The sequence below is a fragment of the Gopherus flavomarginatus genome, chromosome 8 (assembly GCF_025201925.1).
Source record: "Gopherus flavomarginatus isolate rGopFla2 chromosome 8, rGopFla2.mat.asm, whole genome shotgun sequence".
In the NCBI taxonomy this organism is placed as follows: domain Eukaryota; kingdom Metazoa; phylum Chordata; order Testudines; family Testudinidae; genus Gopherus; species Gopherus flavomarginatus.
The window spans coordinates 15,404,561-15,423,035 of record NC_066624.1 but is presented as its reverse complement, the minus strand read 5'-3'; the positions used below and the strand labels follow the sequence as shown (position 1 = coordinate 15,423,035).

Sequence of the window (18,475 nt, the reverse complement as noted above, 5' to 3'; positions counted from 1 at the left end):
GCATGATGCAAAACAATAGACAGATTCTCAAATAGCGAAGAAGTTGCTGCACTTACCATATAGTTAAAGTAACTTTGACACACTAGTTTAAAAGACAGTTCAAGATGATGTCATATTTGCAAATAAACCATGGTATTAGAAAGAAAAGCCTTACACAATTGGATGTTATCTAACATAAGGAATAAAAAAATGTAGCAGAGGTGTGTCTGCAATAAAGTTAGACAGTGAGAATAGACGAAGAAGGTGCAGCACACTCGGAGAGAACGAGGAGGTAAGACTACTCTGTTACTAATGGAGGAAGTAGTCAGAAGTAACCTGATCTCAGTCCAGGAGAAGGAGAGTGAATCAGGTGAATGGAAAATGACATCAATTCAAGAAAGAGTTCCTGAAAGCTCTAATAAAGTAGAGGATAAGTGAGGCCCACTTCAAGTAGTAAGACCACTGGGGATCCAAGAACAAAATTCCCTGAAAGCTTTGTGAGACGACCAGGCATTTTGAAAGGGGAGAGAATCTGCCTGCTAAGCAGTTTTTCTCCAGAGATCTCCAGTGTCAGTAAAAAGCAGCATAAATGAAAATGCTTTAATACGTGTATTAAATGCAGAAATTAAAATTGATTTTGGACAGTTGCTGTTGTTTGAAGATTTACTGTAGGTCTTGATAATCCAAGAGACAGCTGAAGACTGTTATAGTCAGAAATGGATGCTAGAAAGACAGTAAATAATGAGGACAAATGTAGCAGTATACTGAAAAGCTTAGAACATTTAAAGTCTAATAGATTACAGAGACAGTTCAGTACAGATAAATGTAGAATAATGAGTTTTATGAGTCATCACATACTGTAAATGTGTGTGGGTTATGAAATATGAGGAATAAAAAAAAGTAAGAGCTGAAAGGTAAGTATGAACATTATTTATGGATAATGAGGAGCAAAATAAATGAGCAGAGGAAAAGGAAGACAATATATGGAATAATGAAGACTTTGATGAGTTGTTATCACACAACTCTGTGTGCTCCATAAAATATGAGAGGAATAGAGTCAAAAGACAAGTCTGCAGATTGAAAAACAGAATGAACAAACAAACAGAGGAATACTAGAATAATGCACAGAATAATGATGACTCTTATGAGACTTTCTCTCTCAAATCAACATGCTTAGTAAATAAAAGGATTGGAAAGGGAAAAGGTAAGTCTATAGATGCTATAAAATAGAATAGAAACTAGTGGTTGCTGTTCTAACAAAACAAAAATAATTGACGCTGGCATAGTCTGGTTAAATACACAGAAGGCCTGATTGTGATCTTTTATACTAGTATAACAATTGACTTTAATGGAGCTCCTCGTGACTTTTGCCAGTGTTTGATCACAATTAATATATAAAACAAAAGAAGAGTGAAGTAAAATTCTGTTATATATATTGAAAGAAAAACAAATTAATGGCAGAACATCTCTCTCTAACTGCAGTTATTGTCAACAACTTTCAAATCACTCTGCACACTGACAGAGTGGAACCCATATTAGCTACTGTGGTGTGACACCCATGAAAGGGTTAATTTGTAAAGCCACAGTCTCTCAGGTAACAGCTTTATGCCCTCAGGGTGTGGTCATCCCTGTGACCTCCTTCAGTGTGGGAGACTCACACTCAAATCTCTTCTCCACGTGAGACAGAAGGAGAGATTGAACTTGGGTCTACAGCACCCTCAAAGAGATCTCTAACTACTTTGTTTTTCTCAAAATGCCTGAAATCAAAACAAAAAATGTCAGAATGCAACATTTAATTACAATCCAGCTCAAAAAATTGTGAATAATAATCAAAAAATTCTGCTTTTGGTTCGACCCAGAACCTTTTTTTTTTTTTGCCAGCAAAAAAGTACACTATTTTCCCAGGCTTTACTGTGCTCTGTCAGGAATCTAAACTGTAAGTGTGGGGTTTAAAAGAGTATATGTTATGCTCACCTCTGACCCTTGCTCCTACCCCAAAAAGTGATTCTGTGAAAATGGCTTTCTGGGACTGCATATCAGATGTGTCCTTATATTAGTCCAGTTTACAGATAAAGGGATTTTTCCCCCTCAACTGCCTGTTCTGTACTGGAATCTGAGTCACGTTATATTCTTTCTTGTTACCAGCATCATTATTAGTAAAGATGAGGGAAGGCCAATACTAATAGCTGCATGCTATCAGCTAATCCTGTGCAACTCCATGCAATGACTAGTTAAGTTGATGCTGAAAAGTTATGTATTCTAATGATATACTGCGAATTCATGGGGAAGCATGTAAGTTTGTTCTATACAGCAGTGCTATTTCAAATATCTGGATAGTCATGCTATAGTCTATCCACATTTCCTTTATAAATCTATAGTCACAACTTCTTAGCTGTTCAGTCTTTATACACTGTGCAACACTTAAGTGCAGGTTAAAGTCAACACTTTTTCATGTCCTTCACACCAGCTTTATTGCATGTTAAATTCTACTTTTCTCATTGCAGACGTGCCTCTGTAATTCGAGGCCAGGTGGTAGCATTTGATGGAACCGCTTTGGTAGGAGTGAATGTCAGTTTCCTACACCGCAGTGAGTACGGATACACCATCAGCCGACAGGATGGAAGGTGGGACTTTTTCATCCCTGATCTCTCATTAATTGAGATTGTTAGTCTAAGGATCACATGCTACTTTGCATCCCTGCACAAATTTTCTATTGACATCACTTTTTACTTTGTAGATGGAGGGCAGCATCTGCTCCTCCGTTCAGGCAGCACATGTGATTAGAGTTCTCTGTGGTAGGGTGTCCAGTTAAAGGAAAGGAAGCATGAAGATAGTGAAAACCCATGAGCCCTAAATAATAACAAGAATATTGTGGCAACATTCAAACACATAAGAAAATAAAAATGTCCGTACAAGCGGACCAATGATCCATCCAGCCCAATATCCTGTCTCTGATAGTGGCCAATGCTTCTGGCTGCGAGAGGTTAGGTGAACCTGGAGCATGGGGTTCCATCCCTGACCATCTTGGCTAATAGCCATTGATAGACCTATTCTCCAGGAATTTAGCTAATTCTTGTTTGAACCCAGTTCTACTTTTGGCCTTCACAGAATCCCATAGCAATAAATTCCACTGGTTGACTTCATTGCGTGAAAAAGTACTTCCTCATGTTTGTTTTAAACCTGTTGCCTATTAATTTAATCAGATGATCCCTAGTTTTTGTGTTGTATGAAGAGTTAAATAACACTTCTCTACTCACTTTCTCCATACTATTCACAATTTTATAGACCTCTAACATATTTCCCCTTAGTCATCTCTTTTCTAAGATTAACAGTCCCAGTCTTTTTAATCTGTCCTCATATGGAAACTATTCCAGACTCCAGTCATTTTTGTTGCCCTTCTCTGCATTTTTTCTGAGATGGAGCAACTTGTACTGCACATGGTATTCAAAGTGTGGGCAGACCATGGATTTATATGTTAGCATTATGATAGTTCAATCTTATTATTTAACCGTTTCCTAGTGGTTCCTAACATTAGGGTTTTCACCTAACTCTCACCAGTGACTCCGAGGTATCTTTCTTGAGTGGTAAGTGCTAATTTAGTCCCCATCATTTTGTAAGTATAGTTGAGATTATTTTTCCAGTGTGCATTATTTTGCATTCATCAGCGTTGAATTTCATCTGCCAGTTTGTCACCCATCCTCTGAAATTAGTGAGATTTCTTTGTAAATCTGCAGTCAGCTTTGGACTTAACAATCTTGAGTAATTTTGTATTGTATGCAAATTTTACCACCTAACTGTTCACCGAACTTTTCTTGATCAGATCCAGAACACATTGGATCAGAATGTGACAGTATTATGGTTAGATTTCAATACTTCTGTATTTTGAAGCTGTGCATATTGCCAAGCTCCTTGACGTTTCTGACCTGTGAGTTTGCATAGCTGAAATTTCCACATGATCCCCTTCTTCACTCCTATCTTACAGTGAGGCGGTCAGAAAATGGGTTCGTCTGAAGCCTGTAAAGATCATTCCATTAGCTGACTGATGGTAGCAGAGCAACCCAAGTTTAAAATGGGGATCTTCCCCAAGGCTAGAGAATGGCAAAACAGCTACTCTGCAGCCATTATTGCAACATTATGGCTCCAATAGTATCTGCTTGTCCCTGTGCCCCACTTGTGCAGGTTAAACTCCTCCTGTCCGCCTCATGTCTTCCACATAGTGTTCAGAGAACTCCTGTAGAATGAGCTGAGTTCACTATTACACAAGAGATATGTTCCCTGTATCCTGCCCTAAGGCTTAGGCCACTTTCATTGCATTTAGGGACCTCCACTTGCAGGTGTGGAGCCATGATTTACCCCAGAATTTTTGACTAAGTCAGGAGTTTGGCCATATGAAGAGTTTATGGTCATTGACCACATTGTAAAACTTATCTTCTAAAAGGGTAATGAAGTAACCCTTTGCTGTTTCCAAGATTTGTATGTAGCATAGCTTATTTACAATAGTGAAGAGAATAAGTTTATTTACCTTATTTTCTTGATTTTAAAATTGCAGTGTTGTAAGTTACTAATGATCATTTCTTATTTACACTACCCATGACAGTATTAAAATATGTTACCTATATTTTACTTTGAGAGTAATCTGTGTCATTTGGGATATGTGATGAAATATGCATAATTAAGTCTGACTTCTTATCACAGTTTGTTACCATCAAAGGCTTCCATAATATATGCATTCAATAATACAGTGAGTGAAATATCTGTTTACATTACCTTGTATGACCTGGCTGTAGATGTCAGAACCTTGGAAAACTGAGACACTGTGTATCTTGCTTTCTGTCTCACACTATCTTAGGGTGCAAATCTGCACAGAGTTATTCACAATTGCTCCTTGAGTATATCCTATAGTAGCCTGCCATTGCACCACATCCAAGAGCTGATTCAGTTTTCACTGAAATTAATGGGAAGCTTTCCCAAAATGTCCACACATTGAACAGTAGGGCTGCAACCCCACATGTTTCTTGAGTATACTCCAACTGTTCATCTTACTACTCGCAGAACAGGAAAAATGGGCATATTGGAGAATGAGGCGATTGTGAGGCCCCAAGTCAGCTACGTCACATGCTGGGCACGCACACAATCTGAGTAGCAGTCATTTTATGGTTTAGAAGTTACTTCACATACAGGCCAGGAGTGGTAGGTTCTGCACAGTTGTTAACTGTGAGTGCTTTTAGTAGGTAAACACCAGAGGAATTGTGGACAAATTGCAGTGAAGTATCTCACCTTACATGTGATGAATGCTTGGAGTAGGCATAGAGCGAAAGCGCTACCAGGCCTCACAGTTGGAACTAGAAAGATAATATTGGAGGTGTTTCACATAGCAAATTAATAGTTATAGTGGGGTTCCATGTGGGATTTTTGGTAGTCATTTGTTGCAAGCTGTGTTAATGTTGTAAAGGAAACAGTATAAGACAATGTGTTTTGTTTTGTCTCTTCAGTTTTGACCTTGTGGCTATAGGAGGTATCTCTGTCACCCTGGTCTTTGACAGATCTCCTTTCATTTCTGAGAAAAGGACACTTTGGTTGCCTTGGAATAGGTTTATTGTAGTAGAAAAGGTTGTCATGCAAAGAACAGAGTCGGACCCACCATCTTGTGACATCACTAGCTTTATCAGCCCAAATCCAATTGTACTCCCTTCACCTCTGACAACATTTGGAGGATCCTGTCCAGAGAGAGGAACAGTCATTCCAGAGCTCCAGGTAAAAAAGATATTTTCAAATGAAGAGAATGTGCTGTTGTAGAAAAAAAATGCTAGAAAACAGTAAGAATTTTTTTCTGATCTCCATTTATACCCTTTGTTAATGAAACCTACATTGTTATTTGATAACATTAAGTATACATTTCTAGCATAAAAACATGTATTTTATTACAATATGTAAATTATGTTGATTTTAATTACCATCCACCACATTTTCAAAAGGATCAGAACCTGGCCATTAAATATACACTCACAATTTTTCACATCCACATATTGGTATGCAAAGATTTTAGTCCAAGCATTAGCTTATGCAGAAAATAAAATTTGGGTGCACAAATAACATAGTAAATTAGATTCCTGATCTGCCTGCATAAACCTGATTGCACATGCAAATCAGAGATTTTATGTATAGAACTGTTAGACAGGAAATGTTTCAGGTGCAGTTTTAGTAGTGGAAGTAATAATACTTAACATTTAACACATACGGTGATATTTCAGCCAGGTTGAAGTCAATGAGAGTTTTGCCATTGATTTCAGTGGAGCCAGGATTTCAACCTAGTATTTAGAAAGCTTCATACAATTTTGGAAAAATCTAGATCCCACTGAAGTGAATGATCATTTTATAAGTTTAATGGTACATTTTCAGACCCAGAAATTCAGAGACACAAGATAGGGTTAGGTTTCAGAGTGGTAACCATGTTAGTCTGTATCAGCAAAAACAATGAGGAGTCCTTGTGGCACCTCAGAGACTAACAAATTTATTTGCGCATAAGCTTTTGTGGGCTGGAACCTACTTCATCAGATGCATGGATTGTCTTCCCCTCATTCCTGGAAGTCCTGAAAGTGCTGCTGTAAAAAGGACGCTGGAATACACTGATTGCTTACTGCTGTGATGTTGTTCCCTTCCTAGGGCAGTACTTCTGGGAATGACATCAAAGCAAGGTTATTCAGTGCTATAGATATTTTGGAGGTTATCTGTGGGTATAAATATTTTCCATCCAACTTTTTCTCTATTACAAAATTGCATTGCTCCCTAAAAAGGGCCTCATTAATTGTATAGAGAACCCTTCTAGTTTGAATTCTGTCACTTTCTATTATAAGTAACAATAAAACATCATACTATCTCAGCCTTCTAGTGGCTGTGCTGTGGCTGTATATTTACATTCCTGTCTCCACTGAATAGACTAAAACTTAGCAAAACTACAATCTTGGTTCAAAGTAAGATTCTTAACACTCCTCCTACTAGCAAGATGGCTGACCGCTGTCTTGGTCAGGATCTCCCACAAAGTACAAATCTCTTGGTTTCTTTGTGATCTGAGGTGGAAGATCACTTGGCAGTCTTTGCTCCTCTCTTCTATAGTCCAGAGAACTCTTGAAATATATTCTTCTCTAAGTCCAGTGCCCCAGCGGTGAGGAAAGATGCCATTGAGTCTAATGGAGAAGGTTTCATGCTGGTTTATTCCTCGCTGGTGCTTTCTACAATTCAAGTTAATCTATCCCTGCAGCCTCTGATATGCCAATTATGCCACTTAACCATGATTGCCAGTTGTCTGTGATTGCATTGTCTGGATGGAGGCATCAGCCTTTCCTTTGTCTGGAAAAACCTGTTTACTCACTCTCCAGATTTGTCTAGTTCAAATACATTTTAGTCCAATTTCTGTAGTCTTTTGGATGTTTACCGTACTGTGACAGACCCAAACCAGTGGGGTACAGGAATCTGGTAGAGGGCAAATATACTAGTCACTGAGTGAGTAGTTTTCTGTTCCCGGAGTGACCAGAGCAGGGCCTGCACTAGAGTAATCAGGAACTTGCTAGAACCAATTAAGGCAGACAGGCTGATTAGAACACCTGCAGCCAATCAAGGCAGGCTAATCAGGGCACCTGGGTTTAAAAAGGAGCTCACTCCAGTCAGGTGGGGAGGAGCTAGAGGAGAGGAAGTGCGTATGAGGAGCTGGGAGCAAGAGACACAAGGAGCTGGGAGTGAGAGGGTGTGCTGCTGGAGGACTACGGAGTACAAGCGTTATCAGACACCAGGAGGAAGGTCATGGGGAAGTAGCCCAGGTTGTTGTAGCTGTCATGCAGCTGTTACAAGAGGCACTATAGACAGCTGCAATCCACAGGGCCCTGGGCTGGAACCCGGAGTAGAGGGCGGGCCCGGGTTTCCCCCAAACCTCCCAACTCCTGATCAGACACAGGAGGAGTTGATCCAAACTGTGGGGAAGATCACTGAGGTGAGCAAATCTGCCAATAAGCGCAGGACCCACCAAGGTAGAGGAGGAAGTTTGTCACAATACATATACCACACAAGAATATTAATGATCAGTGTGTTGTTGGTTTTCCAGTGATACCTTACACAATACCTATTAGATAGTGATTATGACAAAAGTGAATTGGGGTACACTGAACTGGTCAACCAGCAGAAACTCAGTACCTGATACCAGTGATCCCCTTGCACCCAGGCATTGGGATGCTCTTAGGGTCACAACAGTATATTCACTTCTAATCCCCTGGTTTGGGATAGATGGGAGCAAACTACTAAAATGTACTTTACATGACTATCTACTACTATTCCCCTGTTTTAGGGAAAGGAAAGTTTAGAACCTATTGATGTCAGATATATGACAGAGGAGGCAGCTGGGATGTCAGTAGGAGTGCTAGTCAATAATCAAGGGGTCAGGAATTCCCTGCCAACAGCACAGTTCATATGTTGAAATGACAAGTGCTGGCAGGCCTTTCAATGGTACTGCAGTATTTCTGTGACAGTGTTGTTATAACTGTAAGGTAATAGAAGGTGTTTGAAATGGAAATGATTTGTTATTTAGGAAACATAAAGTGGAAGAACCAGGAAAAGTAAACAAAGCACGATTTGTATTTTTCCAGATTGTGTTGGTTTAACATTGTGACAGACTGGCTTATTAGTAATGATATGAGACATGCTAACATCACAGCCTGCAGCATTAAACTTGCTAAACAGAATCTAATTGTGAGTTGACCTTGCATGAGTGTGTCAGGGAGCGTGCAAGGAGTTTCCCTCATTCCATTGCACACCCTGCACCAAGGACTGCCACAACAGCATCTCCTCCATTGAAGGAAGCACACGGGCTAATCCCTCCTAGTGGCCTCCAGCACCCACATCTCTCAAAAGACCAAAGCTATGACAACTTCCGCCTCCTACCAGCCTCTAGTCTTTGCTGTCCCCCTGCACACTAAGTAGCTCTGGAAAGGATTGTGTTGCTCAGGAAGGTATGGCTCCTTCTTGAGGTCCCTCTAAGATGAGGCAGCCAACCCAGTGTAGTGCCTTAAACACACATTATGGCCCAAGGTGAGTTTAAAATATGTATTTATTTAACTATATTTTATGTCCAAAAATTAATTAACCAAATGAGATATCCTCTCCAAAGTCAACCTGCAATTCTAGGACAATTGAGTTTAGTGGATTTAGACAAGATTAGTACTCAAGAAAATAATTGTCATCACAAATTTGACCCAAAAACTTAAGGCAAAAGTATAACTGCAAATGTTAGAGACAAAGAAGAATAAGAAAAGAGATGAGGCCTCCTTAACAAAGTATAGACAGATTACCTGTTTTCCACCTGTGTGATCTTTCAGACACTGCACAGCTTTGGATGATGCTGAAGATTTTGCATTATTCCTGACCACGATGTGCCTGGCAGAGGCAGGGCACGGCATCAAGGAAGTCAGTTTTTGGTGGTGCCTAGGTTTCTTAGAAAACATCATGATTTGAAATACAAAACTTTGCCCTTTTCCTAGGCATGAATATCATTAATAACAGTGTGTACAACTGTTGGGTTCTTCTAGGTGGTCCAGGAGGAAATCCCAATTCCGTCTAGCTTTGTGAAGCTCAGTTACCTCAGCAGTCGAACCCCTGGATATAAAACTTTGCTCCGCATTATTTTGACACATGCAGCCATCCCTCCTGGAATGACAAAAGTACATCTTACAGTTGCTGTTGAAGGGCGGCTAGTTCAGAAGTGGTTTCCTGCTGCTATAAACCTGGTCTATGCTTTTGCCTGGAACAAGACAGACATTTATGGACAGAAAGTGTCTGGTCTGGCAGAGGCAACAGGTATATTGAGTTACTTCAGTTTAATTAGTAGTAGTAATACATTTGAAGGGAAAATACTGTTTACACTTCTGACAATATATATAATTATCTAAATTAATTACAGTTTTTAGCCAATTGGAATGTGATCATCTAGGAAGCATTTACAGTATATTTTGTTATTCCTCACATTTCTCTTTTTAAAGCCACATTTTTTTTTATCTTTTTTTTTGGCATCTCTAGTTCAAAAGTCTCTTTATCCCATCTCATAACAGTTACATGCCTGTGGTTACCTGTGTAGCTATCTCTGTCTTTGGAATGTACTTGCTCACCGTGACCTTCTATCATTTTTTTGGCAATGACATTTAAAATATCATTTCCATTTAGAATTTCCTAAGTGCCAACATTTAGGTATCTTTGCTTATTATATTTGATGTCTGAAGCTGTTAACTTGTTGACTTACTATTTCAAAAGATGTACATAGAAATCATCCATACTTTTTGGGGTCCATTTATTTTATTTTTTTAGATTGTAAAGTTATTCAGGGGTGGTCCCTGATTTATGACTGAATGCCTGTAACTGAAGTAAAATGTATTTCATTTATCCAAAATATTTTCACATGAATTTTGCTGTTTGATCTTGATTTTTTTTAAATTATTTTTAATCAAGGATGGTGCACTGTGTTTAATGACCTGCAAACATTTCCTATCAGTGTATTTACTGTCCCGTAGTGCTTACACTTGTGAGTAGTTCTATTGAATTCAGTGGGATTTCAGTATGTTTTGAAGTCTGTGGAGCTACTCACAATAAGTGTTTGCAGGATCAGACTCTAAAATATTAAAATAATTAGGGGCCACATTCTCCACTTACAGTGTGTAATATCTTGCTCCATAAGTAGTCTCATTGACATCTGCACAGGATAATACTATGACTATCCACTCTTTCAGATGTGTGTTCAAAAGTGGACAAATGCTATTTTAGGGGAACATTATTTACACTGTACAGCCGATGTAGAAATCTACCATAGAGTAAAGTACTATTCAGTGTGAATGAGAGTGGCAGAATCTGGCCATAACTGCTTATACAATATAGATTCCTATATCAACTTGTATAACAAAGAATGGAATTAAATGAGTTGAGATTTCTTTTCTGCGTTGAAACTTATTTGTTCATTTTTCCATACATACATATAATATAATAGACAGCAATCATATTATGGAACTTTGTTGTTCTAAAATGTAGGATGTCTGAAAATGACATGAAATGGCAGTAAATATGTGAATACTGATAAATATAGTACAGAACAGTTAAATATGTTAATTCTCTTCCAGATTATTTGAAATCCAGTAATCATGAAGTCCACCCTTGTCCAACATATTTCTAGACTTTAAACCAAATAACTATGTTAGAAATGTCACCAAATGGTACATTGAGTTGCTAAATCCTAAAATGAATTCTAGCAAAGCATGTATCAAAGGAAACAAGAATAAAACCAGTCCATGAGGCACTATAAAATAACACCTATTTATTTATTTATTTATTTTGCAGTTCAATGTCTGATTTCATTTAAAGTTGATTTTAATTATGCTTCTTGCAAAACAGAAGCAAGAATCTTTATATTTAAGTGCATTGTTAACTTGGTTTGTAAGATTCTGATAAAGCCTTATTTAATTTGACAGATTGAAGTAGTCTGGGACCCTCATCTGCATTCATTATGTGAATTTTGTCAAAATAATTCCCTGTGTTGGTATATTACCAGTATTTAATAATGCATTCTGCTCAGATTTCATTTTAATTACCTTAAATTACAGCCGATTGAAGTTCTATATACTCTGGAATATAACCATCTGCCTTTAATATTATAAACCCTATAAACACTTTCATTTTTCTTCAGGATTATTGGCAACAAATACATAATGATTTACTATAGTAGTCTATCCAGAAAAAGTGGTCTTCGAAAAAAAACAGACTTTCTGAAGGTACTCACTGCATGGAAGGACTTGGGGTTTGGGTTAGAGAAATATACTGTGGCATTTCCCTACTCTCCAAGTCCTGCATGTGGAGGAGATTTCCTGATCTTACATTTGCAGCAGATATTATAACAACAGAGTTTCTTCTTAAAATTGAAGGGTTAGAAAAAAAATATAATAATAGTCCTCTCTCTGGAAAAACTGGTTCTAAAAGATTCTTTAACAATGGAAATAGAACAGAGTTTAAGCATGTGGCTCATTCTTAGATATATAAAGTTAGCATATAAAAGAGGGTATCCAAATGCTACTCACAGGGAGGGCCAAAGAGAAGAAGACAATGAAGTTGTGACACATCAAATAATGAGCTTTAGGAACATTTGGCAATTCAGGAATCTCAAATGTGGGCAGAGAATAGTAGAAGTATTACATTATCACCCATGATCCTACCATGTGCTCCATTATGGACATCTAGGAGCAGATCTTCAGCTGGTATCAGCTGCCATAGCTCCATTCAAGTCAGTTAAACTGCCACTGAGTTCAATGGAACTATGGCAGTTTATACCAGTTGAGAATCTGCCCCAGAAGGTGTCTGCAGTTCTGGACTATTCCTTAGCGGTGTGGACAGTATGTATGCAAGTATAATCTTGTTAACTGTATGACTGAAGAAAAGATCCTATAATATAGGTGATAAGTCATCAGCAAATATGCTTCATATTAAAAAATTCTCCTTTATCTTTCTCCTTACATTAACACTTAAAAAAGCACTTGTTTTGATATTGACGTGAGGAATAATCCCAGTAACAGAATGGCAAAGATAGTTTGGGGAGTAATAATCAGTACTGTGGTCAAATCTGTAGATTCGGAATGAACAGTTGTATAAAAGCAGTGTTGTTTTAGCTGTTTAAATTGCAAAGGATGGACAAGGCAGCTGCTGGGTACATAGCGTAATGATCTGTTGCCGGTAAAGCTTTAAACATACAGTGACGTTAACAGGAGGCAAGGGAAAGTGAATTCAGGAGTCAGAAAGTTTAGTAGCAAAAACAGAGGCTTCTTTTTGATAAACTAATGAGAAGTTCCAGAGAGTAGTGGGAACAGTCTCTTACGTTCCAATAAAACATTTGCCTTACAAACAAGCCAACATATAACTTGTTCCCTCAATTATGACACAATACCTCAGGTTTGAAGTATAGCACCTAAGGTTCACTGGAGTTCTGGAAACAGGGGGTAAATGGTGACAAGTCAATACCAACATTCTTACATGTATCAAAGGAAAAGGATGAGTTAAGTGTCATTGAATCTCCACTCCCCTCCTTGAACAAAACAAGACTCTTTTAATTTAGCAATAGTTGATTTAGTTAAGGGAGATGCTATTGAGCAAGTTGGACAAATTCCCCTGGAGAAAAAAGGCACACACACACACCCCATGACTATCAAAGGAACTGATAATCTCTTAGACTTTTTTGGTACCCTCAAACAATAAAAATCAAAATCAAATGCAGAAGCCAGCATAAGAGCCTCATTACTGCCAAGTAGATATAAAAGCTGGTATGGAAAAAGCTGATAATAAATGAAGGAAAAACACACACACACACACACACACACCCCATGACTATCAAAGGAACTGATAATCTCTTAGACTTTTTTTGTACCCTCAAACAATAAAAATCAAAATCAAATGCAGAAGCCAGCATAAGAGCCTCATTACTGCCAAATAGATATAAAAACTGGTATGGAGAAAGCAGATAATAAATGAAGGAAAAACAATCTAACATATCGTCATTTGTTTTCAGTGTCAGTAGGATATGAATATGAAACATGCCATGATTTTATTCTGTGGGAGAAAAGGACAGCTATCCTGCAGGGTTTTGAGATGGATGCTTCGAATCTGGGGGGTTGGTCCATAAACAAACACCACGTATTGAATCCACAGAGTGGTAAGTCCTTCAATTATCATTCAGATATGTTGGAAAGGAATACATTTTCAAGATGATGATGAAGAATTTAGATGTTCAGTTTTTCATTGTTAATGTTTTATCCTTTGAACGTGCAACTTTTTTACTGAGAACTGCACACTTATCCACCAGCTGAAAATATTTGTGTGTGTGTGTTAGCTATCAGGCATAAATAAAAATCTTATAAATGTGCTGGATAAGAGAATACTGATATAGGATATAGAACTTTATATCTCTATTTTGAATCCTATCTGAGATAGCAGGGATTAAATGTTGCTCCTGTTTGCTGGTCTCTGTGAAAACAATTGATGATGTGTTGTCTTTTCAGTGGACAAGTATCTATGTCACAAATTCACCGCTACAACTGGCTATAATTAGTATAATTATTGGCAGTCTCACCAGTGGAACTAAGGACCAAATATGCATAGAAATTGAGCTAAAAACTGGCCTTCTGGAGGTGGTGCTTCCATTTGGAGTAGACTCATCTTGCCAGGACAGTGTGCAAGCTTGCACTGCTGCTCATTCTGTATCTGAGCTGTGGATAAATAAAATACTTTACTCTCCCCTAGCAGCAGTTTAGCACTTTTCACAAGTGTGCATGCGCGCGCGTGCACACACACACACAGAGCAAAGAAGCAACTCATTTATTTTGCCCTCCTGACTTATTCACTACATATAAATTACTCAAACTCTGAGACTTTAATCTGTTTTCTCCTTGCCTATTATTTTATGGTTTCCCCTCAAGCAGCTATAATTAGGAACTACTCTTAGTGGATTTAAATTATCAAATTAATGCAGTTATAGTAAGTTACAGTATTGAGAATGAATATGAATTTGAAAATAAATGGACATGTTATGTTCTTTGGGAGAGAAAAACCTAGGATCAGAGTCTCAGCTGGTGCAAATCAGCTTAGCACTAACTTCAGTAGAGCTCTGCCAATTTTCCAGCTAAGAATCTATCCACTAAAATCTGTTTCCAACTGCAAACAACTGTAACCCAGATTCATACACAGATGTAAAGCTATCAAGATTTCCTAAATTCTGATGTCAAATGTACAACTGAAGTGTAAATATTCCAAATACAAAAGGTCAGGTTTAGTTTGTAAATTATCAAGATTTTGATTTGAAATAGTTTGACATTTTAAGCAGTGGTTCTTTCATACCCACCTTACTGGTTTGTATAGATTGACTTTTTTAAATGCCAGCTGTTGACATTTAACACAAAGAGAAATCTGACCTCAGTCAGTCCAGCCCCCCAGTTGTGAGCCCGATAGTCCACATCCTAGTGCCAGTTTGCCACTTAAATAGTTTAGTTTCAAAACTGAGTTCTTGGGAATACTTTCTTTTATATCTCCAGTTTCTATGAATGTCTGACATTAGCGCTTACTGTAATGCCATCCCTTCTAATTCACCACACAGCAGTTATGAGACTAAAATATTTATGAGACTTTATACAATACACAATTATGACTAGTAAACATTTGAGGTTAAATTGTGGCTTTTCAGCCACTGCCCAGAGCACAGGGCACATAGAGATGAACTGTTCACTGGTCACTCCCAGAGATACTGTTCATGACATACAGTTCCTGCAAATGCTGGACAGCATAGTCCCAGCAAGCCTTCTACATCCTTTGAAAGGATGCAGCCCATGCTAACCTCTTCGGCCTGTTAGCACTAGCCTCAAGCAATCCTTGTGATTTATGACTGCAAGAATTCTGGGTAACTTACCCTTATATCTAATTTTTAAGTGGAGATGGGAGGTTTCTCCTGCTTTCCCTCCCACCTTACACATCTACACAGAGTTGGCAAGATTGAGACTTAAACTAGAGGAAATTGTTCTCACCTTTGTCCTTTCCTTACAAAGGCACTGATCCAGGAATGTATGTAAGCACATATTTAACTTTAAGCACAAGCCTTGAAGTCAATGGGCCTACATATATGTGTAAAGTAGGGCACAGGCTTAAGTACTACCCAAATCAGGGCATAAGGTCTGATCCAAAGCCTACTGAAATCACAGGAAAGACTTCAGTGTAGTTGATCTTGATAATGCCCATAAAGCTCCTGCATGTGAACTGTCGGAGAAACTGCTTTAGTGTCATACTAGTCCAATATGGGGAATTAATTATTAAATAGTGGAATTAATTATTAAATAGTAGAATTAATATACCTACCAAAGTAAAATATAGTCCCGCACATAGATGACAAATTAGATATTTCATTAGCCAAAAGTGCCAAAATAAATAATATATCACTTGATCTCAACCAAAAGGTCAAGAAAAGCTCTTCAGTTTCAGCCATGCAAAACATCGATTTTAAACAAGGGTAAGGTTGTGATTCAAACCTAAAACAGTCACTGTAAAATTCAAACGTATGCTCTATGTCAATGTGAGAGGAAATGAAAGGCATAAGTGTGGAATTAATTTCTTGAGATCTTTTTGTATTTAATTAAAATAAAGCATTTGCTCTGCAGGGATGTAAGTGTGAACCTTTCACAGGTACTGAATTTACTTTCTCTTTTTGAAATACTGTCACAATCCAGTTAATCCAACTGCCGGAATAGCATTGGGAACGCAATTCAAATGTAAGAAGTTATGGTACTTTACTGCAAATAGTCCTTACGTAACTTTCATTTCACCTTAACATTAAAAACACTTGATTTGATCAGCTATACACATATATTTCAGCTGATTGGGGCTGCTGTTGACTGAATAATATGTATGCATATTAGAAGTCTGAGTTGTTGATTCTTCAGTTTGATGTTTTTGTCATGATTGCAAGTGGCAGAAATAACTAAAAAAAGAAAAAAAAACAACTTTTTTTTTTTTGCTTATCAGTGACAGAAAAATAGCATGAATATAATATGACCTGAACCTATTAGAAATAATGGGGTGTTTTGTTGTTGAATGGAGTTTGCTGAGGCAATCTAATTAGTAAGTGCATCCACTAGCCATTCTAGCCATCCCTTCTTTTCAGCAAGTACCACACACCTTTTGGGCTTTCATGGCTCTGGGTAGGCCCACTAATGGAGAGCAATTTTCAGTCAAGTTCTGCCAATACAGCCTTCTCCCCCAGCAGACTTTCTGCCATTAGGATTCTTCTGCAGGGTCTTTAAAGCTGCAACAGTTAGTTTGAGTTACTATATTTGAATTAATCCACTTGAGCTAACCTAACTCAATGGCCTAGCTTGAATAAAAGGGTATGTCTATATTGTGATCAAAAACCCATGGCTTTGAGTCTCAGAGCCCAGGTCAGCTAACTCGGCTCATGGGACTCAGGCTGCGGGGCTAAAAATAGCAGTGTAGCTGTCCAGGCTCAGGATGAAGCCCAGGCTCTGAGACCTTCCCCCATCATAGTCCCAGAGCCCAAGCTCAAATGTCTACACTGCTATTTTATAGCTCTGCAGTCTAAGCCCCATAACCATGACTCATGCCAGCCGCTGGTCTTTTATTGCAGAGTATACCTGCGCAAATTGACCACACTGTGAAACAACTCTCAAGCTCCACAGTGTGATTGGATTAGCAATTCATGAGTTGCTTTAACTCAAGCTGCTGCCTACCCACTGCTTTACCAGCTCTAGCATCAGCAGCATTGGAGGTTCAAACCACTTCCAACCCCACATCTAAAGGGCTGCCTAGCTTGAACTTCAAGTGCCGCTTAACTCAAGTTGAAGATTTGTGTGTGTGGACAGGAGTTGGGTGAGGGACAAAACTCAAGGTGTACTTTAAGCTAACATTGCAGTGAAGCATACCCTATGATGCAGTGAATCCCCCATATGTACTACTTAGTGATATTCAACATACGGATATTTACAAGGGCAAGTTTAAATTCCATACCAGAAAAAAATGGCGAAAATAGATACATTTATGCAGAAATACATTTCTTGAATCTGTTCCCAGGTCTAAATATTATTGATACAAACATTGCTTTAGGCAAACCATAAGGCATCTTACCATTCTAGGAAGTAAGGGCCTCTTTTATTTCTGTAAAGATATTTCCTGATTGATTGTGGCATCCATGAAGTGGAAAGCCTGTCCGCAGGAGCAGCGCCAGGGTTTTTGGCGCCTTAGGCAGGGGTCCTTCTGCGCTCTGGGTCAGCGGCAATTCTGCGGCAGGGGGGGTCCTTCCGCACTTCTGGTATTCGGGGCACTTCAGGGGCGGGTCCCGGAGCGAGTGAAGGACCCGCCGCCGAATTGCTGCCAAAGACCCAGAGCGCGGAAGGACCCCCTGCCGCCGAATTTCCGCTGACAGTGGCAAAATGCTGCCCCCCCAAATCCTTGCACCCTAGGCGCCCGCCTAGGTCACCTGAATCGAAGCGCCAGCCCTGCCTGTCCATCACTCCCAATTGTCCCCACACATTCTGCCCTGGAAACCCTGGCTTTTTAAATACATACTCATTTTGAGCCAATAAGTATGTTGTATTAACATAGATAACTGATCGTATTTTGCTCTCAGTTACACTAAGACCATGATTATTGTCCCCTAGTTTTCTTTTTCTGATTCAGAAAACAAGATTTGATCATTCTGATGATCTGATCATTCTGATGATTCTATTCTTAAATGTTTTTCATCAAAGTTTGTTGCCATTTTTTCCAACATGCAGAATCTTCAAACTATTTGGCCTGATCAGTTAACAAGCACACATGTACATGCTAGCTCCTGAAAGCATAAAGTCCTTTTGAAATACCCAGAGAACTCACAAATGCAAATGAATACTCCAATAACCAATGTTTTCAGTATATCCTTTGAAGTGGATTTTTC

The 18,475-nt window shown here is 38.6% G+C and overlaps 1 protein-coding gene across 11 annotated transcripts in view; it reads left to right on the top strand.

Moving 5' to 3' along the window:
• TENM1 (teneurin transmembrane protein 1) overlaps nt 1–18,475 on the top strand; it is a 1,412,425-nt gene that overhangs the window by 1,298,383 nt on the left and 95,567 nt on the right. For all 11 annotated transcript variants that reach the window (XM_050964456.1, XM_050964455.1, XM_050964457.1 and 8 more), the window contains 4 exons: nt 2,484–2,603; nt 5,472–5,733; nt 9,552–9,819; nt 13,556–13,699. In XM_050964456.1, the coding sequence (XP_050820413.1) occupies nt 2,484–2,603; nt 5,472–5,733; nt 9,552–9,819; nt 13,556–13,699 (794 nt within the window). The remainder of the gene's footprint in view (nt 1–2,483; nt 2,604–5,471; nt 5,734–9,551; nt 9,820–13,555; nt 13,700–18,475) is intronic.